Source organism: Pituophis catenifer, unplaced genomic scaffold, assembly GCF_029215685.1.
Source record: "Pituophis catenifer annectens isolate HBS135680 unplaced genomic scaffold, rPitCat1.0.hap2 SCAF_4, whole genome shotgun sequence".
Classification (NCBI taxonomy): domain Eukaryota; kingdom Metazoa; phylum Chordata; class Lepidosauria; order Squamata; family Colubridae; genus Pituophis; species Pituophis catenifer.
In genome coordinates this window covers 40,158,205-40,182,428 of record NW_027256884.1, presented here as the reverse complement: position 1 = coordinate 40,182,428, position 24,224 = coordinate 40,158,205, and the positions used below count along the sequence as shown (strand labels likewise).

At 35.0% G+C, this 24,224-nt stretch overlaps 1 protein-coding gene across 2 annotated transcripts in view; it reads left to right on the top strand.

Annotated features, from left to right (window-relative positions):
* Nucleotides 1-243: 243 nt before the first annotated feature.
* Nucleotides 244-24,224, top strand: part of PPP2R3B (protein phosphatase 2 regulatory subunit B''beta) — a 44,457-nt gene continuing 20,476 nt past the window's right edge. The window contains exons 1-2 of one of the 2 annotated variants that reach the window (XM_070942697.1): nt 244-299; nt 4,126-4,544. In XM_070942697.1, coding sequence (XP_070798798.1) covers nt 4,200-4,544 — 345 coding nt within the window. In that variant the 5' untranslated portion in view covers nt 244-299; nt 4,126-4,199. Of the gene's footprint in view, nt 300-4,125; nt 4,545-14,742; nt 15,056-24,224 lie in introns of those variants that run through there. The other variant, XM_070942698.1, reaches the window with a different exon arrangement.

The following is a 24,224-nucleotide window of genomic DNA, read 5'->3' as shown; positions in this document are numbered from 1 at the left end:
CAACCTCCCCCAACTGCAGCAACTTTTCAAAATGCACTTCTGTACATTCTCTGGCCACGCCTCCTTTCTTTCACCCACCAATTAGGAGGCAGCAGGAGTGACGCGCTAACTCCAACGCTACCGTTGCGAAGCCCCGCCCCGTTTCTTCCTGGTGTTTCGCCCCCATCCGCCATCCCCGCTGCAGCTGCGGACGTTTCAGGCGGATGTTTGGTTTTTTGTTTTGTTTTGTTTTGTTTTGAGGCCCGACGGAACGCGATTGGAGCTAAAACAGGACGCGTCCGGGAAAATCCGGATGTATGGTAATCCTATTTATAAACACTCACTGTGCTTTCTGGAACGAATAACGGGCTTTGGAGTCGCTCCAGCAGCTGAGTTGAGCTAACCGTTTGGGGAAGAGCTGCGTTTCAGCCACGATTCCACCAACTGTTGTTGTTTTTTTTCTTTCAACCTGGGGAAAGTTTCCTCTTATTCACAGAAAGAGAAAATAGAAGGCCCAAAAACTAGCTCTATTCCGCTTTTGAAGAAACCGCTAAGGGCTAAAAAAAGAAATGAAATCCCCACGTGGACTTTTTTTTTTTTTAGGATGGAGGAGGAAGGGGGATGCCCAGTAGTTATTTGCAGGAGATTGAAGTAAATTTTCGGCTAGCAGCACTCCAGCTCCAGGATCCTCTCACTTAGGATGAGGGAAACGATATAGTAAAAGGCCTTTTTTAAAAAAACAAAAACAAATATCACCCAGTAATTACAATCTATTCCGGTATATCTGGCCTAAGTAGCTGAGAAAACTGAGCTTTGGCAAGGGACTGCCCAAATGTTTTACAAACACTAAATGTTCTTCTGAATGCTACCCAGAATAAGAGATTGAAGTACAGGTAGTCCTCGGTTTACAACATTTTGTTTAGTGACCGAAGTTACAATGGGGCTGAAAAAAGTGACTTATTACCATTTCTCACTCCTACGACCACTGCAGCCTCCCCATGGTCATTCAGATGCTTGGCAAATGAGTCATATTTATGACAGTTGCAGTGTTCTGGGATCATGTGATCACTTTTTGTGAGCTTCTGACAAGCAAAGGCAATGGGGAAGCCAGATTCGCTTAATTACTAACTTAATTGCAGAGGTTCACTTAACAACTATGGCAAGAGGTTGTAAAATGGGGCAAAACAAGCTTAACAAATGTCTCACTTAACAACAAAAATTTTGGGCTGAATTCTGATCGTAGGTCGAGGACTACCTGTATTTGTTTGCACTGACTTTTAAAAATCCACACTGCTGTTGCTTCCCTTGCTTATGACCACCTGTTAAAAAGTTATCCTTAATGAGGAAAAGATATGGCTATGCGGTATATTTCATTGTTAACGTTAGAAACTCTTCATTGTACAAAACCTAATATGTACTTTATAATTCTCAGAGGTGAAGTAAAAGTATTTTAGTCATGAAGTGTTTGATCTATGCGTTTATATCAAGTTAGGAAGAAACGAATTCAATGGGTTTTACTCCCAAATAAAAGGATATGGACTATAAATTTTTTAAATTTAAATTTTAAATTGGGTTGTTTTAATTTAGGGCCAAAATATTTAATTATTTTAAACTGTTTTTAAATTTTGTATGTTCTGTTTTTTACTTTGGCTGTTCACCACCCTGAGTCCTGTTTGGAGAAGGGCGGTATAGAAATGGAAACAAACAAACAAACAAATAAACAAATAAATAAATAAATTTTGCCATTTTCTTACTAAAGTTGAATGGGGCTGAAGTCAAGTATATTTACTGTAAATGCGGTTCGCTCACACAGAGAGGGCCTCCTCAGGGTGCCGTCGGCCAGGCAGTGCCGGCTGGCGACCCCCAGGGGGAGAGCCTTCTCTGTGGCAGCACCTGCCCTCTGGAATGACCTGCCCCCTGAGATACGCACGATATCAGACCTCCGGACTTTTCGTCGGGCCCTGAAGACACACTTGTTCCATCTAGCTGGGCTGGCTTGATCCCATCCTCTCAGTTTTTAATTGAATTTCGGTTTTAATTGGGTTGTTTTAAAATTGGGCCAAAATTATTTAATTGTTTTTTAAAATGTTTTTAAATTTTATATGCTAATGTTTTATCCTGGCTGTACACCGCCCTGAGTCCCGCAGGAGAAGGGCGGTACAGAAATAAAATAAAATAAAATAAAATAAAATAAAATAAAATAAAATAATAAAATAAAATAAAATAAAATAAAATAAAATAAAATAAATAAATATAATTCAAAAATGTTTTAGGCCACATGCAAGAACGTTACTGCTCAGCCATTCATAAAGGCATCCATAAATTTGTTTCAGATTTCCATATGAGTTTGGCATAAAGAATTACTTTAATAAGGTATCTCCATAAATCTGGGTTCTGTTTTGTTTTGTTTTTTTCCCTAAGTTTGATTGAACAGGGATATAGGTACTTGAAGTAGTAGAGGGATAGTGTTATATGTCTGTAATGTCTGAAGCAGTTCTTCTAAATTTTTCAAACTACAAACATAAGCTGACTAACTGAATACGCTTGTGTCTCTGGTTCATGTTTCATAAGACTTAGTTATAGATAGCATTTTTTGACTTTACTAAGGTATGCCTTAAATCAGCAGTTTCCAACCTTTCTAGCAGCAAGGATCAGTTTTGAAAGAAAAAATGTCTTCCATGGACTGGGGGTGTATGGTTTCCACACACAGCCTAGATCCTGCACATGTGCAGATGAAGCTTTGCTTGTTCGCCTTCTGCTTGTGCGGCCTAGTTCCTAACAGATCACGGACCGATCCCAGTCTGCAACTCAGGAGTTGGGGACCCCTGCCTTAAATAACTTTGTAGATTAATACATTTGGGACTTCATTAATTGTTTAATTCTAATTTATAGTGTTAATTTATATTGCACATTTCCAGATCAAATCCTATATCTTCATTTTAAAATAAACCTAATAAAATGAATAATTGAAAAAAGTGGATTCTTCATATGGTTTTCTATACCTACAGTAGTGGCCAAAATTGTAGAAACCTTTTGGGAAAAGTGTATTTTCTAAAACTAGCTAATAACACCACTTTTTTTTGGAGTAGTACTATAAAATTATATATCAATGGAAAGGTAATTTAATCAAGAATGTAATGCAATAACTTTTATGAAGGATTTGCTATTAGAATAGCAGTTTCAATATAAAGAAAAGTGAAACACATAGAAAAAAACAAGATGTACAAAAATTATCACCATAGAAAAAACGGGATATACAAAAATTATCATGCCAGTTAATACTTAGTTGGGTAACCTTTAGCATGAATTATGGCCTTACGTCCCATGGAGTGAACCAAGTCTTTTAGTTCCGCAGCTGTTATGTGAAACCAAGATTGAATGATTGCTTCTATTAACTGGGTTTTATTGCTGGGTCGCTTCTAACTAACAAGTTTCTTTAGTCGGCTCCATAGATTTTCAGTTGGGTTAAGGCAGGGGTGGGCAACTGTGGCCCTTTTACAACCTGTGGCTTCAACTCCCAGAATTCCTGAGACAGCCAAGCTGTCTGGGAGTTGAAGTCCACAGGTTGTAAAAGTCCACAGATTGTTCTGGGGGTTGAAGTCCACAGGTTGTAAAAGGGCCACAGTTGCCCACCCCTGGGTTAAGGTGTGGGCTATTCCCAGTGGAGTATGATTATCTTGAAACTCCAAAAAAAGTGGCGTTATTAGCCATCAAACCTCAAAACTACACTTTTCCCAAAAGGTTTCCACAGTTTTGGCCACTACTGTAGGCTGTAAAAATACAAATACAAAATGGGAACAAGAGGTACAAGAAACATTGTTTGTTGATCATATGATATTTTGCAACTGAGATCTAGTATTTCAACATAAAATTGTTTTTCTTTCTCATATTCTAAATGTTCTATAAAAGCATACTGCTAACTTGTACCTCAATTGACAAATTACAGAGAGAAAGACTTTAACCTCCATGCTCTGTAATACCACAATCTAAAACATGTAAAACTGTTAATAACATCATATCTTCTTTTCTTTTTTTTCTTTCCTTTTTTTTTTTTTTTTGCATCTTTATATGATGGGTGGGCGGGTGGAGACAGACAGTTTTAATAATCTTAAATGAAATCTTTTTAAGAGGCACTTTGTCTTTCAGGTGGAAATCTGTTTAATCTGATTTGAGAAGTTCATTATTTCTTTCAAGCAAAAAATAAATTAAGAAGAAGCAAGATGCCAACTGAGAAAGTTTTACAGCCTGTACTAAAAATGAAAGTGGATGAGCTCTTTTTGTGCTGGTTGAGTGAAACAGCAACTCAAGTGATGCTCAAAGACTATTTAAGAAGTATAACCAGTGAAGAAAAGATTGAAATAGGTAGCGGTGATGCTGGGGACAATGAAAATATTCTTTCTCAAATTAACGTTGTCTCCAAACAAAGCTTGTTAGGCAGTCTGATGTCTCCTTTGACTCCAACGAGCCCCCCTCACCTTTCCACTGCTCTTCCATTCAGTACCTCAACAAGTCCTAGGAGCTATTCTGGTATTCGAAGAAAGCGCAGATCTTCAAGTAGCAGAAATGTAAGTGGATTAATTATGTGATCAGTTACCAGATTAGATCAAATTTCTTGCAGTGTAACAAGAAGCTATTTTGATAGATTGGTATGTTGCTGCAGAAATGTTATTTTATTAAAAATGTTCTCTCTAGTTGCAGATACATTTGTCAATTTCAGTACAATAAGTTGAATATGGTATCTGTCCCATAAGCAATTTTATTCAGTTCAAATGATTATCCTTCATTTAAAACGACATCAAAATATTATTTAAACAATAATTTTACGTGACTTACTATGGAACTTCTTGTATTTTGGTACTAATGTTAAACCAGAAGCTTATTAGAAAAGTACTTCACAGAAGGAAACTGCTATTATGGCACATGATTTTGTCAGTCCAGAATGTGTTTACATAGTAGTTTCATTCTGAGGTAGACTATTCAGACTATGTAGCTGTTTATGTTGGCAAGTAACGAACATAATTATATTTTAATCGTAATTTATAGTACAAATGGTTTTAATGTTATTTTGTACAGCACTGTTACTTTCTGCAGTGGCAATGTAATATGTGTAGTTGTTCTATGTCTACCAAATAGAAATCTTCCCTGTAATGCACATGGGAGAAAATATGAATGTATTTCAGTTATCAATACTAATGCAATGTATTTACCTTTTGAGGGCTGTACATTCTCAAATATTTTCTTCAATTGAACTTCAGTTCTTTTAAGTTGTAGTAGATCAGGAAATTTAACAGTTGTGGCAATATTCAGAATGGCATGAAGCTGATAGCATTTCCTTTGTTCCTCCAATAATAGGGTAGTTATACCCTAAAATTTATTTTTGTATTTAACAACATTAATTTTGATGCATATTAGTTTGCTTCAGCTCTTAATGTTTGTTCCCTTCCTTTCTTTTCTCCAATGAATAGCATATCAGGCAACATTGATGGTGGAGACATTTAGACATTGCTTCATTAGTATCTTCTGTTTAAAGAAGTTATTTAAATTACATTCTTTTACTTATTAGCATATCTTGCATTCATGTAAGTCAATGCTTTTTAAACTGCAGAATCTAGAGTAATTTTACAATTTTATTTTTTTCTTACTGTAGAAAGCATATTTTATATCTCACTTGTCTTCTGGTTTAGAATATGAATTATCTTACTTTCATAAGCTGCAGTTCTGAAGCTTGACTATGGAATACTATTCAAATGAAGATGTGGTAAAGCTAAATGGTAATAATCACATATGTGTGTGTGTGTATATATATACATACATATACACACACACACACACACACACACACACACACACACCATGTTTCTCCAAAAAGAAAGCCGGGTCTTATTTTCTTTTGACCCCCCAAAAAACAGCTAGGCCTTCTTTTTGGAGGGTTCTAATTATTGACTCATCTCGTGGTGGTGGCACCGATAGCCCCGCCAGCAGGAGCCCACTGCTGGCCCACTTCTTCTGCGGCCACTTACTGCCACTCACACGCATCGCCCCGGCCTCCGTTTCACCTTAGATGCCTGCCAGAAGGCATTTGCAGCCAATAAGAGATCAATCCGGATCTCTGTTATCAGCTGCAGATGCCTTCCGGCAGGCATCTGAAGATGAAACACAGGCCAGGGCAATGAGTGCAAGTGATGGCAAGCGGCTGCAGAAAAAGCGGCCACAGAAGAAGCTGTCACAGAAGAAGGTGAGGCAAGTGTCAGGGTGTGCAAGGCCTGGTAAGTAAAGCAGCTCCACCACCCCCATCCCCACCCTAGCTTACTTTTTACCTGTGTGTCTCCCCCATCCCCTGCACTCCGGAGTGGGCAAGGTCTTAATTAGGGCTAATTTTGTGGGTGGGGCTTAATTTGATTGCATGCACTCAAAAACATGATAGGGCTTCTTTTCAAGATGGGTCGTCTTTTTGGAGAAACGTGCGTGTGTGGATTGATTGATTGTATTTGATGGGATGTCTACATTTCCATTAGCTTCATGTTGCCTTTTCCCGCAAAGTTTTCTATTAACTCCTTCTAGGATAACTTTGCACAGACTAGATCCACAGTAAATTTATAGTCATCTAAGTGCACATATATAAGTGTTATCTTCATGTTAAGAATATTGTTTGATGACGGAACATCAAGAATAGTTTAAACTTTAATGCAAGGTAAAATAAAATTAACATACTGCATCATGGTTAATAGCACCCTGTATAGTGCTAATTTCAGTAGGTAAATTATAGGAGTTTATGAAAAAGCTAGTGGTAAAAAATATTGAGATAGCATAGAGTTTAAATATTGCCAAGTTGAAATCGGGGGTTTGAACCCAGTCGAAATGAATAGGTTAAGAATTATGTTAAGAAAAAAAAAATAGAACACATTACTGATTTTTATTCTGAAAGATTATGGCCATTAATAGTGACATTTCTAATCCACCTGCTGTATGAAGCATTATAATTAATAATAAATTATGCTCTGAAAAGAAAAAGTAAAATCTTTGTCTGATCTTAGTGGACTGAGCAGTCTAGAAAGTCTCCATTTATTAGATGAATGCAGGTGACAAATTGAATACTTGATAGGATATTTTACCATCTGGTTGTTTATATTTTAATATATGTTGTGCTTTTTTTCTGTCATGTGGACTTGTACAGAAGCATGTAAGTATAGACTAGACATAATGAAGAACTTCCTGACAGCTACAGCTACCAATCATTGAAATAGGTTATCCCATGAAGTGGTTTCTTTCCCTTCACCAGAGGTTTTCAAAGGATGAATAGTCATCTATTGGGAAAGATGTAATGAATACTGCAGTATGCAGGAGGCTGAACTAGATGACTCCTTATATTCCTTCAACTTTATGGTTTTGTTGACTATTGGAAGGCTTTTCTTTCAAAATTATAATATATGCCAATAATTGTTTTCAAGGGGGAAAAAGACATCAAATGCCTCTAGATAATAATTGTAATAATTGTAGAACATCTTTGCTCATTAACTTTGTTCTTCATAGCATGAAGAATAAAAAGACTAATGAAGATGATTACTGAAGAATGTAACTGTAGTAATATACCACACAGGAGCCCAGCAAAAGCTATTAGCTAATTATATCTTGTATAAACATTAAAATGCCTTGTACAGTATGAGTAGGGGACAACAAGCTGTTTCCATTTATTTGTGACTTGGCATGTCCCACAGGTTGATTTAGTGCAAGCCATGAACAGTGGGTTGGCTGTGATATCAATAGCTTTTATGAGTGAGTCTTGGTGAGGGGTTGTACTGCTCTCATGGCAAAAGAAAGAATTGCAATAATTGTAAAATAAAAGCAGTAAGAAAAAAAAATGTTTGTTAAGCTTCCAAATATGTCAGTTCTCTATTGAAATAATATATGCACTTGTGAGGCACTTCCTATGTCAATATTTTTAATGTATCAAATTTATACACATAAAAGAGACATACAGTAGTGGCCAAAAGACTTGGTTCACTCCATGGGAAGACGTAAGGCCATAATTCATGCTAAAGGTTACCCAACTAAGTATTAACTGACATGATAATTTTTGTATATCTCATTTTTTCTATAGTGATAATTTTTGTACATCTTGTTTTTGTATGTGTTTCGCTTTTCTTCTTTATGCTGTAACTGCTATTCTAATAGCAAATCCTTCATAAAAGTTATTGCATTACATTCTTGATTAAATTACCTTTCCATTGATATATAATTTACTATTCAACAAAAAAAAAGTGGTGTTATTAGCTAGTTTTAGAGACTACACTTTTCCCAAAAGGTTTCCACAATTTTGGCCACTACTGTAGGTAGCAACAAAGCTAAAAACAGAATTAAAAACAAGTTTACACTGAGCTTTGGTGGCACAGCGGTTATAGTGCAGTACTGCAGGCTACTTCTGCTGACTTCTGATTGCCAGCAGTTTGGCAGTTCAAGTCCCACCGGCTCAAGGTTGACTGAGCCTTTCATCCTTTCGAAGTCGGTAAAATGAGGACACAGATAGTTGGAGGCAATATGCTGATTCTGTAAAACCGCTTTAAAAAGCATTGTGAAGCGGTATATTGCTGTGCTATTGCTATTAAAAACTTCTAAAAAGCAGCGCGAGCACCTCAAGCCCTCAACCACATCTTGGTTTGCATGCCATTCTTAGACACCACCACACCAATGCCTTTTGGCAGAGCCAAGTCTTGATCCTCTTCTGGAAGGACAGAAGAGTGGGGGCCACCTTACCTCTGGGGGCAAGAAATTCCATAGAGTAGAGACAACAATAGAGAAGGTTTTCTTCCTAGGCCTCACCAATCAAAATTCTTTAATTGATGGGTCCATAATATATCCTCTCTGCCTAGCCACATGGGACATTCAGTGTAATTGGGACAAGATTCTTCAGGTAATTTGGTCTCATGTCATGAAGGGCTTTAAAGGTAATAACCAACATCTTGAATTCGACCTGGAAGCAAATTGGCATCCAGTGCAGCTCACATACCAGAGATATTATATGTGCAATCCTAGGGTTACCCAATATTGTTTCTGTTGCTGCATTCTGCACCAGCTTCAGTTTTTAAATAATCTTCAAGGGTTGTCCCATGAAGAGTGTATTTCTGTAGTCCGTAGGGGAGATGACCAGGATGTGAGTTTAACATAATCAAAAGGTTATATAATAAAGCAATACATAGGCAACCATATCTACCACCAAGCTATAGAGATAGACGTTTTCATAATATAAGAGCTGTCAAAATATATCCTCAAGCAGGGCTGATGGCAAATGTTAAAAAGAGTCATAATAAAGGTCTTCTAATGAAGGTGGAAGAAAAGATGTTAAAGTGTAATTGTTACTATTGATGACAAAGCTATAGTAACCAAACATTACATATGAATTCCTTTATAGATCAGTGTCCCTAATACATTGGTTGATCATGGGCTTGGCTTTTTGAAACCCCACAGCAATCATGAGTTCCCAGGCAAAAGGATAAGACCTGATTTTTCTCTATTATCCTTTTCCAGACAGATCGAAAATCTTCTTGGAGAAATACAGGTACCAGGCTTGGCAAAGTAAATATTAATGACAGCAATTGATTGCTAATTAATTAGACCTTTTGAGTGTCAGATAAACAAAAGGCAGAAAATTAATAAATGACTGTACCTCACTTCTTCTGTGGTTGCACATGAAGTACATTTGACATTTAGACAAGTAAAATAGTTCTCAAAAAATTAGATGTGACTTTTCTAATGGGATGCAATACTTACAGTTAACATAGCCAGGCACTGTTTCCATATTACATACCTTAAGTTCAAATGAGATGTGATGCCTGTCAGTTGCACAATGAAATCTAAGGTTAGCTATAACAGTAGCCTGATTGTTCTCAGGTATATATGTGTCCTCCAGGAACCAGACAGATCCTGGAAAAGCATGTCCTATTCTGTTTGGCAAGTATCCAACTGCCACTTTATCTATTTAATATCATAATTTTAATTTGTTGACAGATCTCCTGTTGTATAATTATTATCTCTAAGGGCTCTCTTCAACTCTGTCACCATAGATCGTCTTAGCTAGAATTTTGCCTGTCTGTCCATTCTGAGAGGAGAAAATATGCATAAGTTTTTTTGAAAGTCTCCATTCTGCTTCTACTAACCTCTGCTTTAGCCTTTTGGAAAAATCAGTATTGACTAAGCGTCCATAGACAATCTTCCTTTTCCAGCATGGCAAAAACTCTTCGTTAAAATCAAATCAGCCAGGGACCCAAAACTGAGAATTAGTCAGTTGCCAATTCCCACAAGTATTTCAAAAGTAACAATCCCAGATAGCATCTCATTAAAGAAGCACCAAAGAATCTGGAAAATAATTTTCAGAATTATTGAAGGCAGATTTCCCAGCAGTCTAAACTTATGTAAACACAGAACTGGAAGGTGTATAGCTTATTACTTTAGATTTAAACATTTTGGCCTTTTTGGCATTCGGAGAGAGGATATGAGGCCAATTTCAGGCTTTTTTTCAGAAGTTTTATGGGTAAGAATGGGAACAGTTTACTTCTCAGAGGTATCCCACTCCTATTTCCACCCTTAAAATACTTTTTAAAAAGGGGCTGCAAAACTTCAGCCTCTTACCTTTCAGTGATGTCACTATCTTATACAGTTCTTTAAAAGTCAGAAGTCTCACTTGCAACCCATGACTTCTCAAATGTACACTCTTGTTTTATACTCTTGTGTTTTTGCCTATACACTGTGTTTTTGCAAATATTGTCTTTGAAAGTGATTCTCAAAGTCATTTATTTAGGCTTTGAGTATAAATTCCACTGAGAGAAGGCAGTTGGCCTATCTTTGTAGGTTGTGCTGGGCATTCATCCTTACAAATGTTCTGAATTTCTGGTGAGCTGAATTTAGAGCAGATGTTGAAATATATGCATGGCCTATAAGAAGCTGGTTTTGCATTCCAGGCTTTTATTCCCTAAATTGCAAGACTTCATGGAAATTACAGAAGAGAGTACATAAGGCATTGTTCCAAAGCTATAATTAAAGGGGGATTATTAACATGAGACACTCAGTTTTACACTGCAAATGTACATGTATCAATTTAGAAACAAGCTGCAATGACTTGACCAGAAGTAGTTTTAAAGAGTTGGTGTAAAAGTGGTGTAAAAGTTTTATTGATAAGATATAACTTTCCAAAATCATGTCATTATGCTAATCTTCTGTAACCTATATCTTTCTCTCCTCTTCTCTCCTCCCTGTCTCTCATTATGGGATGAATTAATATAAACATATACTGATTCAAAAAGGAAGTCATAATAAGTGCCTATTATACTAATATAGGTAATGTACATTAGATAGATTCATGACTCAATTGCCCTTTGGAAAAGCCCTGTTTTTATTACTTCAGAAGACGGTAATAGTGAAAGAAACCAGATGTCCTTTAGGAAGCCATTCCAAAGGATCAGAGCAGCCACTGAAAAGGAACACCAGCAAGCCTTATCCCTCCACATTGCCCTACAATGGAGAACCACTAATAGTTTCTCTCAGGTAGATTAAACTGGGAAATAACTGCAGATAGCTAGGCACCAAGCCAAGTAACTCTTTATAGGTCCTCAACTTACAACCACAATCGAGACCAGAATTTCTGTTGCTAATCAAAGGGAGTTGTTAAGTGAGTCACACCTGATTTTATGAGGTTGATCTCTCCTGCCACCTCACCAATGACTGAGTGGAACTGTTCATCAAGAAAGAAACAGAACCACTGGACAGAGGACTCTTTGCAGGTGATCCAGAGGATACTATGGGACATTTCTAGAGTAGATAGTAAAATGAGCCATAAGGGCTTTGAAAACAATGCAATGATTTGTAGAGGTCAATGTGACTTTATTAGGAAAAAATATAATCAGACTAATGATCTTTTTCATTAGCTGAGTTCATCAATATGTTGTGAGAATGCTGTGGGCAGGATAAACATTGTCTTTTAAAAACATTTGACAGAATTCCCCAGGACATTCTGTTTTAACAAGGTAGTTAAATTGCATAACATAGATTCCCAGTTCATTTGCAAACAGCATTCATAAAGTGATCATCAGTGGTTTCTTCTCAAAGTCAAATGAGGTGTCAAGTATTGGCTATATAAATTACTGTAATTTTTTAAAGTGAGATGCTATTCTCCCTTGGTCCACCATGGTGACAAGGACTCCTACTTTTGGGATTGTTAACTCTTAATGTGACAGGCATCAAGGCTGGGTGGTGAGGAAGTTGTAACTTTCTTTTATATGTTCACAGAATGTTCCACCACAAGGAATCATTTGCAAGGGTTCATGGTCTTCACTGGCTGCTCAACAAATAATCAAAAATGTGGGAGAAGATCACTTTTCCCAACTGCCACATGTAGCCTTATCTGATGATGGTGGGGGCTCAGTGTGATCCCTTGTCACATCTGAATAAATGTCTGAAAGTGATTTAAGATGTTAAACCCTAGTGGAGAAAAGCTGCGATATTCTTTCTGCAAAAGGCCTGTTAAAAGGGTAGAGATAAAATGCAATCTGCCGTGCAGCAATAGCTTTCTGCCTTGTTTATAAAGTCCAGTTAATGAGCATAGATATTTTAAAAGACTGCAGCTCCATTAGGTACATTTTCTGTTCCACAGGTCAAAATGAACTATACCTCTTAAGACTTTGTGTTAAAATGTAAATCATAATATTTATTTTGCGCATCAGATGTTTGCTTTTTGTTAAGTCCTTTCTATGTTACTCAATTCTTGCTTTTTACAAACATGGCAGGAACACGAACCAGATCCACTTTCCTAGATGTTTTATTCATAGGTCACATAACTTTCACCTCTCTTTCCATATACCGTTGCTAATTTGCTTGGGAGGTAAACTGTTCTTCCTGGCAAGGCTCCACCAATTAGGAAACTCTCAGCTGCCAGAATTTCAAAAGTATCTGTCCCAGCTATGCTTTTGGGCAGAGAGCACTGTTGGCAATTTGGACCAAATTGTAGTCACACTAAATGCAACTCCTTAGCTGGGTGATGTCCCCTGCATTCCACTTGATAGTAATCCTTCTGATCTCCATCAGCTGCCCAGGACTTTGCAACAGTTGCAGAACGGAGAAGTTAAAAAGTGACAGATACTAAAAATGAATATGAGAAAATAGCATCTCAGTTAGCTGTTGATTGCTTAAGCGATTTATTGAGTGTTATGCTCTTTGCTGACAAGGGAGAGGATGAACCAATGGGATTGGGCTAGCCCTGCTCCCTGGTTTAAAGTTGGTCTCTATAGATGCGAACTGCTTCACATAGTATTTAAAGTAACTTTTCTACCTCTCATTTTTTTAACAGGCAAAGAGAAAATGCTGCTTGTATCACAGATAAAACTGTATGCATAGATTACCAAATAATATACTTTCATTTAGTTAATATACAAAATTCACATAAATAACAAAACGGAGCTAGTCACTAAAACAAAGTACAGTAAATATTATAATTCTTAGTGTTATATGAATCTGATGAAATTGGTTCTTCAGTCTGATTTTAAAGTTGATTGGAAAGAGATAAAGACTGTCATGGTTACCCATTTGTGGAAAGAGGAGTATGTGCTTCTCATCAATATTATTCTGGTTCTCCCTTTGGATTCTGATTCATGTGGTAATCAAAACCACAAATAAAAATTAGGCTATAGAAAAGAAGCATTTACATATAGACTTAATTTTCATTGGTAGATTTGAATCTTGTGGTTAATTAAGAAAGGATGGTCAACTTTTACTTTCCAGTTAGTTGTTTCTAACCACAATTATTTGGTAAAATGGTAAATATATTCTGGACAAATTCTGTTAACTGACAAGACTAAAAAAGGAGTATGTTTTACAGAAATACTTTTCCCTTGAGAAAATAATTGCAAACACCAAAAACTAAAGAAGCTCAAACTTATAAAATTAAACAACATTTTTGAATGGGTTGCTATTAGTCATAAGATATTAATATTTAATTTTATACTGGTCTTATAGTGAGGATGTAGATGATTTGGTTCAATTGACATGGCTGATCCTTATTCATACAATATTTCAGTTTTATTGCTTGTATAAAGTGAAGTAGATCTACTCTGGGTGAGGGAGAGCTTAGGCACTGATAAAATCTAGTCAATGCAATATTCCATATTAAATGTAAGCTTTCCAGAGATATTTCCTTTTAATTTAAGTGTGCAAGAAAAACAGTGTTTTATTAAGCCTCTGTTTATAGTTGTATTCTATAGGGACAGGAGGTAGACCAAAAGGTATGCTTTTGCTTTTTTACAAATGATGATAATCAAAAGTTGGTCAATATCAACCGTACTTGAAAATGAATTTAGATTTATTTATTTATTTTTTGTTGTATATATGCAGCTAACTTTCATAAGCAAAGTTATTCTGTTGTTGTGGGGCAAATAGGAGAAAAGTGTATTAGATATGTTTGCAGCTTTTAGTTATTTATAAAAATAATAAAGGCGGATACAAATAAATAAACATGTCTCTTGTATTTCAGTTTTTTAGGATATACAGTAAGAATATGTGAAAGACCTTTGCAAATTCCAAAAGGCCTCCAAACCTAATACTAAATAGACTACTCTGACACTGTTCCTCCTTCATTGTTTTTACTAAACCAGATATTTATTTTATTGACGGTTAAAAATGTCACTTTTATGAGAAACTCACTTATATACAATACTATTAAAACATTGGAATGTGTGAAGTAAGGGACAGGCTCCTAAGTTTCTTTCCTGTCTGTGTTTGCAGTCCTGGCAAGTTCCCTTTTAATGTATGGAGCAGGCTACGCTGAACTGGCTCTCAGAATAACACAGAAGTAAAACGCAGCTGCTACTTTAAGTGGCACTGTGTGATAATAGGACTCTGCTGTTTACTGGGACTCAAGAGCCCGGACTGGTGCACACACAAGCATTATATGAAATCTGAAAGCATGAGGATAAAGGAGATTTCTTTACGACAAGACCCTGATCTGCGAAAAGAATTGGCATTATTAGCTCGAGGATGTGATTTTGTTCTGCCTTCCAGATTCAAGAAGAGGCTCAAAGCTTTCCAACAAGTACAGGTTTGCTTTCTATTATGCATTTGGCTAGAGTATGCGTTTGGGGTTTTTGGAGGGGAGTAAAATTCCTGCTTTGACTGGAAACGAGATCCATGTGCCTTACTACTTAATGATTCGAACTCTGAAAAATCTGGAAAATGTTCAGCTTGGTATAAAAATGAATAAATATAAGCCTAGATCAGAATAATTCTTAGAAAACTGCTTTAGTATTTCCCCTATTATTATTATTTTTTTTTTGCCTTCTGACATTTAGTGTGTCCAAGAATTGTGAAAAAATATAACCTGATCCAAGCAGGGCTTTTCTTTATTTCATATTTTATTGAGTAATTTACACATTTGAAAATAAATAATGCATTACATGATGTTATTTGTACTGTAAAATGACATAAAGGACATTTGAAAGGAAGGTTATAAGTGAGTGAACATTATTTTCTTATAGCAGAAATCATATGCTTCAGAAGTGTTGATTTATGATCATTATCTTCTGCATAGTATATTTAAGATCAAATAATAATATTTGTGACCAAATAGAACATCCTGAGAATAGAACTATTAACTGGCTACAGTGTGCAGTTCTTTAATTTCTTTCAACTTGCTTTTCTAATACCGGTATTTTGTCCATTTACCAATGAGGGAATCTCTACAAGGAGATAGTTGGACAGAAGATTAAATTTTCTTTCTTAAAGCTGTAAATATAATTAAAGCATTGACTTCAGCTGATTGTTGTCAGGAGCAAAATGTTAAATCTGCAAATTATACATTTCACCATCACTTTTTTTCCCGGGTATGTAGTAAATACTGGTCTTGTAAATACTGTTTTTTTTCCAAGAATTTCTCCTGATCCCCTGATGCTCAGAAGTTGACTTTGAAATGTACGTGTTCATGCCTGCAGAGAATTTGCATAGTGTGGTAGATTCCGGAAGAGTCTAGTTTTTCCACTATATGCCTATGAATATATGGATTGTGCAAGGTCAATCAGAAAGAAGGAGTGATATCAATATAGCTGGGATATACACAATGACTTTTCAAAATATAATGATAGGCTCCCACAATCTGCTTTCCTTCTGAGATTTAGATACGGGCTGAAGGCTGAACAAAGACTTGAATTTCTCAAAGACTAGAATGTTCCCTCACCCCAAGATGGGTGAGAGTGAAAAATTATAAACAAACAGGACATAACTGAAGTGTTTTGATTTGTGGGTTTTAAGTTTTCAATCCGCCCCCCTTTTTTTTTCCAAAAGAAAAAGAATGTTAAACTATTCTGTGGATTTTGTTGTTGTTGGTTTTGTCGTTGCAAAATTGTCCAACTTACTTTATATATAAAATCTATTGATTTAAATATATTCAACAAAATGCACTTTCCACAATAATTTAATAATATGTTCTGGCACTCCAGAGACCAGTTGGAAAAGGCTAGATTAGGTCAGGCATCCAGTGAATTCTTCTTGGGGGGAAGATTTTAAGCTATGCCCTCTTTTGCAGTCAAACTATCAGCTTCTCTCAGAATTGCTGCCTCTGTTTCAGATGCCATCGTATCTTTGCACAAAATCTTCAACTCTTGTGAGACTGTTCATTTGAAATAGTATGAATAACTTTTTAAAGAAGAAAAGTTGTAACATTTTAAAATCCACATACAGTAGTATAAGAAGTTGAACTTAATCATTGGTGATTCCATTTAGTACAATGGCAATAATATAACAGAGAATTGTTTCCCTCTGGAATTTTTTTTTTAACTTTCCTCTTTAGCAGAGTACACAGCACTTTTCAGTATTAACTTTTCCTTCTAACCACTTGAAGTTCTTTTGATGCCAGTACTCAGAAATGAATATTGTGTATCTTATGTACGCAGGCGGCTCCCTAGATATATATAGCAAAATAGATTAAGGAAGAATTCCTAAGGTTCTTGAAATAGGTGAAGAGGATATGTCTTTGCAGCTGCCATTCCTTCTCATTGGTGGCTTGCCTTCCTCTCCACTGGAATCTTTATGTCCTAAATGAATTCTGACCATGAAATCTAGAAGTATCCAATTTTCAGATTTTGCTAGAGGTGTTTGTATCAGTGAGTAAGAGATGCAGAAACTTGTTTTGGATCGGAGAACTGTTCTGTTATAAGACTTAAAGAAGCATTTAAATATTAAAATTCACATATTTTACTTTATTTTATGGTTTTTCTTCTTAATATTCTATTGTGCACTAAATGAAACTTAAAGATTTATAAGACATTGCATATCAAATATACATTGATACGATGTCAGCAATGTTGGCCAGTCAATGAAGACTTAATAAAAATAGGCCATTCTTGGTCTCCAAATGCATTGCTGAATATTTTCTATTTATGCATCCTATTGTGGAATATTTTAATCTGGCTATTTTAATTTGTTTGATTTAAGAATGAGAGGAGTAGTATTTTATTTACTGTTGGCTTTTTCTTCAAAGCCCCTAATCAAATAAAAACATAAGCAGTTCAGGAGAGAAGCATAGTCATGTATGACGGACTACAGCCTGGGAATTTGTAGACTTCTATTGAGATTTTAGAACTTTCATACACAAATCAACTGCCACTTTGCCCCTAGAATTCGGAGAGCATTGCCAGTATCTGTCATCTGATCCATGTTTTGCTGCTCCCTGATATAGCTATTGACTTCAACTGTTGGATGGGATCATGCAATTCCTGCGGTTACATTCTATTCTTTTGTTGATGAGAACTGCCTTTCAAATAAGACACTTTGAACTTGATTGTGATTGATCCTATATTGCAAGTTGGAATTAAATGCAATTGGCCTCAAAAATTGTCTAAACTACAAAGTTAATGGGTTTAATGTGGTTAATTACATAATATAAAATATTCAGAACAAACTTATAGACTTTGAAGGGCCATTAGTGATTGAGCCCAAATGATTGCTTAGTACAACAATTAGTACAAAGTTGTGTGTGCTTCATCACTGGAAGTTTTCAGGAAAATATTGGACAACCATTTGTCCAGGATAATATAAGGACTAAAGGATATAAGGCAGTTGCACTAGAAAATCTCCAAGGTCCCTTCCAACCTATGATTCCAAGTTAAAGCATTCCTAACCGATGGCTATGTACCCGTATCTAAATACATCCAGTGAATGGAAGCCCATTACTTGCCTGAGTATTTGTCTCCACTATCATATTCCTCTTATTTATTTAATTTATTTATTTATTTATTAAATTGTGTGCCATCAATGTTGCTGCAAGGTGACTCCTTTTTTTTTTTTTCCTTCTGGCATTCAATTAGAATCTGCCTTCCTGCAGTTTAAATTGAATATTTTGTGTCCTGTACTCTGGAATTATGCAAAACAAAATTTGATCTTATGTGTAACATGCTTTCATGCAGTTCAAAGGTTCTACTGTATAGATTTGCATTCTTCTCATAGCCAAGCTTGCCCAATACCTTCAAAGTCTTTTCATAGGGCATAAGCCTTCTTTTCCTTCTCTGAACCTGTGAATGCATCTTAAAAATATGGACATAGTATTTGATATCGGTATGAGTGAAGAAATGTAAATTGGAGATAGTTTCTGGTGATTTGGAAATTATACTCCTATTGTTGCAGCCAAAATTGCTTTTTCCTTTTTTGTAGCTATATCACACTGTTGACTCATAGTCAACTGCAATGTGAATGTATTTCCCTGTAACTGTTATTAAGTCAGGTATACAGTAGTGGCCAACATTGTGGAAACCTTTTGGGAAAAGTGAGGTTTGATGGCTAATAACACCACTTTTTTTTGGTGTTTCAAGATAATCATATTCCACTGCTGGAATGGCCAGGGAATGGCCCAGACCTTAACCCAATTGAAAATCTATGGAGTTGACTAAAGAAACTTGTTAGTCAGAAGCGACCTAGCAATAAAACCCGGTTAATAGAAGCAATCATTCAATCTTGGTTTCATATTATAACAGCTGCAGAACAAAAAGACTTGGTTCACTCCATGGGAAGATGTTGTAAAGCCATAATTCATGCTAAAGGTTACCCAACTAAGTATTAACTGACATGATAATTTTTGTGTATCTTGTTTTTTCTATGGTGATAATTTTTGTATATCTCATTTTTTCTACGTGTTTCATTTTTCCTCTTTATACTGTAACTGGTATTCTAATAGCAAATCCTTCATAAAAGTTATTGCATTACATTATTGATTAAATTATCTTTCCATTGATATATAATTTTATGGTAATACTCCAAAAAAAAGTGGTATTATTAGCTAGCTTTAGAAAATACACTTTTCTCAAAAGGTTTCCACAATTTTGGCCGCTACTGTATCATATCCTATACATGCACATTAGAATTTGCTTTTTAAGTGAAGAATTTTACATTTGTTTCTGTTAAATGAATGTCATTCAATTATTCTTAGTGTTTTTCAAAAAACTTTGTTTTGAATTTTATTTCTATTTTTTGCAGTAGGATATTAGCTGCTCCATCCAATTTATGGTAACTGCAAATTTGATCAGTATTTTTTCCACCTTTTCATCCAATTTATAAATAAAAATATTTTTTTTAAAATGGGATACCAGACTGAGTTGGAGCATCCCACTTTGTGACTACCTCAAATTTAATGAGGAACTGCTGATGAACACTCCTGGAGTATTTTTAAGCCAGCTATATAGCATCTACCTGTGATATCCCCCATCTTTTGTTTAACTAATCCTGAGCAGAATATTGTATGATACTTTTGCTGTTTACTGAAATCGAGATATTAAATCTGCAGCTCTCCCAACTACATTTGACTACTTTAGAATCCTCCCAGATATCAGTATCTTATTAACTGAATTATAATTCCCGATTCATTCCTTTGTCCCTCTCAGAAGATAGCGCAATATTGTCTTCTTCAGTTGTTTTAGCATTTCACCAGAATTCTCAGAGATAAAATGTAAAATTTCAAGCTGACTATGAACTAGTCCTTTCAGTAGTTTAGGACGTAGCTCACCTGGGCATGCAGATTAAAAGACATTTAAAATGGCATACATCATCTTTCTCCCAATCCTAAACTTGAACCCTTTTCTTTATTGTCTGTTTCACAATTTTCTGTGGTTCACATTCCTTCTTATCAAAAAAGATTGAGCCAAAATAAGAGTTGAATACGCTGACTTTTTATTATTTTTTAGCATTTTGCTATCTCCATTGAATATTCAGTGTATTGATTGTTTTTCCTTTATTCTGAGTATATCTAAGAAGCCCTTTTGTAGTTCTTGATTTCCTTTGCCAATCATCTCTTTGGAGGTTTTTCAAGAAAAAAGACAAGAATGTTAGTAACTCTGCTCAGTACTATCACTTTTCCTTGAAGCTCAGCCTTGTGAATGGGGTTTTTTTAAGCACTTTTAGTAGTTACCTATATTATAAACAGTATGTTTAGCTATTTTACAATGAGACAAAATGTAAATAGAAACCAATTATGTGTACATAGTCCGATATGTTTTCCAAGCTTTAATATATACAGAACTTAGACTGCCTGATCACGATTGTTTGATTGTGTGGCTCATGTGAAATGGAAAGAAACAGAGTTTGAATTGTAAGTCACTTTATTGGCTTTTAAATTTTGGACTGGATTCACGGAGCTGTACACAATGTTTTGTGCCTACCCCAGGGCTCTTCTGAGCTTCCTCTTCCTGAATAAGGCTTTCATGCATTCCATTCTAGCCTCCAGTAAGGATTTCTTTTCTAATGAAGTACAAAACTTCAATAGTCAATAGATTATGTTGACATACAAACATAACTTTGAATTGTTTTTTATGCAGCATTTATATATAAAGGACAATTGGCAACTGAATTAAGTATAAACAATAGTGTTCCCTGATATTTTGGATGGCCATTATTCCTAAACATTAACCATGCTAGTTGCAGCTCCTGGAATTGTTTGAAACATCTGGAGGACCAAGTTAGATCTCTGTTACCTCACAATGGATAATAACAATAATAAGAAACAAACACAGAATCTAGGCTTTCTTTAACGATGGCTGCTTTGTATTATAGAAATTCTCTTCCAATAAATTGCAAAACAAGCATACCATATTTATACCAAAAGTATAGAAATATATTCTTTTTAAAGTCAAAATGCTTTGCAGTATAATTGCAGACATACAGTTAATAAGCACCATTTTATTTATCTAAATGAGAGAATGGAAACTCAGTGTATTGTTGTTTTCTTTCTGTAATTCTATTTCAAAACAAAACTAAGAGGTACATTTCTTTTCGGGCACAGAGTTCAAGATGATGTGATATAATGAGGCATTAGGGTAGTCTATTTCTGCTTTAATGCTTAAAAGCATTACATTTAAGTGTGATAAATAAGGAAATAAATAAAAGATTCTGTCTCATTTCGCTCATAATTTGAATGTATCTTGAGCAATGAATTGTTAGCAATACCATTTATTCTGAAATTGAAAGAAATATATACTTAAATGCAGTGTATCCTTTGAAATCAGGGTAAGCCAAACAGTTGTTGGTATTTTTTAACTATTTTTTAACTGAAAGGAAAAAGTACTGTTGTGGATATATATGTTAATATAATTAACATTTCTTAATTCCAAGACTTAATATATTGCTCAGTTGTCTTTAAATTGGTTTCTAGAGAAAGTAATTAAGGCCTGTAGTCTTAAATTGTATGTTCTGTTGTTGACATTTTAATTTCACTTTAAGTTGTCACAAGAGGTTTTCGGTAAACTTCACTTTTCATTTTTTTGCAGAAGGCACTGAGGCAAGATAATTGAAACCTTCTCCAACTTATTTAAAATTTGCTCTTCAGTTTAAGGCAATAGGCTATGAAGAGCTATGCTTTTTGATTAGTAGGTATACTAGTGATGTACACTTCACCTTCAAAATATTGCTCTTACTCCCTTCAGCTTATCTTTGCTGACATGTCAGCTAGAAACTTTTTTTAAAAAAAAGTTATGATTAGATCAATAATGAATTGACTGCTGTGTTCCCCATATGCCAATGTCTGAGTATTTATAGCCATTATTAGAATACTATTGATTATGGAGCAAAAAAATAAAACACAAGGAAATGCCCTTGTAATTCCACCACATAAAAATCTGACTGACTATGCTTTTGAAAAATGTAAAGCTAACAATGGGGAAAAAAAGTTGAATGTTATAAGATTAGCATTTTATCACCTGAAAATGGAATTTAGCTTTTCTCTGTCATACATACTCTCCACTTACAATGCAATGCCACATAGAATTAGCATTTTCAACATTATCATTAATCCATCATGTAAAATCTTTACTCTGAGCTCTCAAAAAGTCTGTGTTCTGCTTAGTGCTGAAGACAGATTCAAATTACGACTAAATTATATATTAGATCTTTGCCCAAAGAGTCAAAAAAATGCATCAGTTTTGCATACAGCTGGGTATGATCTAGTCAAGTTTGCCTGGTACTTCCAAGCATGTCATCATGAGTCTGTGTCAAACCACAGACTTCATGGGTTCAGCATGCTTTCTTCGTTTTTCCTTAATATCATTTCAGAAGAAGAGATTGAAAGTCAGAACAGCACTTTCTTCGTTAATCATGAAAGCATTAAAGCAACCACTAATACTTGAGAGCAACCCAAGACATTTTATTTGGTAATTTGGGCTGAATAGTGGCTTAAATTTTAATGAGGGTCATGATTGTCTAGTCGTGTTTTGTAAAATCTGATGATTTTTTTTTAAAAAAATGTATTTTATTAACAGGTAGGCCTATTAATATTGAATAAGCTTCATAATGTTTAATCACTTTTTGTTTCCTATCAAAATATGAAGAAGTCAGTTTTTCGTTATGAGAACAGTATTGTATGCCTAAACAGTTCATAAGCTAGTACTGAACACATGTTAATTGTGCAGTTTTTCTCACTGTTTGCACAGTTTGCATAGATAACAAGGGATCAGAAGCTGAATTAAACAGCAGGTGACATAAAACAAAACCATGAATTACACATTAAAAGGAATGTTGAACTTTTCATCATGTGATCATTCTCACATCAAAGTCATATTGCCTATATGTGTGTGTTCCATTTTTGTTTCTGTTTCTGCGTATACATGCTAAAAATAGAAATAATACAGAAAAATAATACCTAGACATACAGCAGATAAACTTTAATTGTTCCAGAAAAATATTCATGTGTGACATTCCACCATGATATTGTTCTAGAAGATGATAGTGATCAATAATTCAGCAACCTACACACAAAAAATTACATTCGTTTAAAAATTGTATTACTAAGTACAGCATTGCCATAAATCAGTATTTTGAAATATTTTAACCAATAAACTTGCCTTCATTGAATCTCAGCATTTTTTACAAATAGTTTCCATAATAAGAGAAAATAATTAACTATACAAATCTTTTATGCTGCTAATGCAAAAAGTGATATGGTTATAAAATACAATGTAAAATGTAAAAATGTAAATATGTGTTATCTTAGAAGTATCTTATTTCTACAGAAATATTTATAAAATTATAACTTTCTATCAAAATATGTAACATTTTATGCATAGGAATGTACAAGATTTCTAATAATTTTATGCCATTTATCATTCAAAACCTATAATAAATTGTAATATGAAAATCTTGTCTTTAAACACTGAGTGTTTCGCACATTTTTTTCAAAGGATAGATTGCTAAATAAAAAATGGGATTGCTAGATATAATAATTATTCTGAAAGTCTCAGAAATGTTATTTACTGAGTAAAATCAATATAAAATATTACATTGCTTATAATATATCATCTAATACCGTGTTTCCCCGAAAAAAACACCCTGTCTTATATTTTTTTGAACCCTGAAATAAGCGCTTTGCCTTATTGCCATGAGCTCAAAAGCCCGATTGGGCTTATTATCAGGGGATGTCTTATTTTGGAGAAAACAGGGTATGTTTTTAGTTACTGTGGCTGTATGTATGTGTAATTTACAAATACTGTTCCAGTCCACATGTTCTGGTAAGTGAATAAAATGAGGTTAGCCATAACTACATCACCAAACCACATTAAACAACAAAGCCATCAGACTATCTGCGCACCTTCCGCCACGCTCTAAAGACCTTTTTATTTTACCAGGCAGCCTGGCCTAACTTTCTCCCTCTTTTTAAACAATTTTAATATTTTAATATTTTTAATCTCTTTTAATTTTCAAAGTTTAAATCTGTTTTAAATTGATTGGGGTTTTAATCTGTC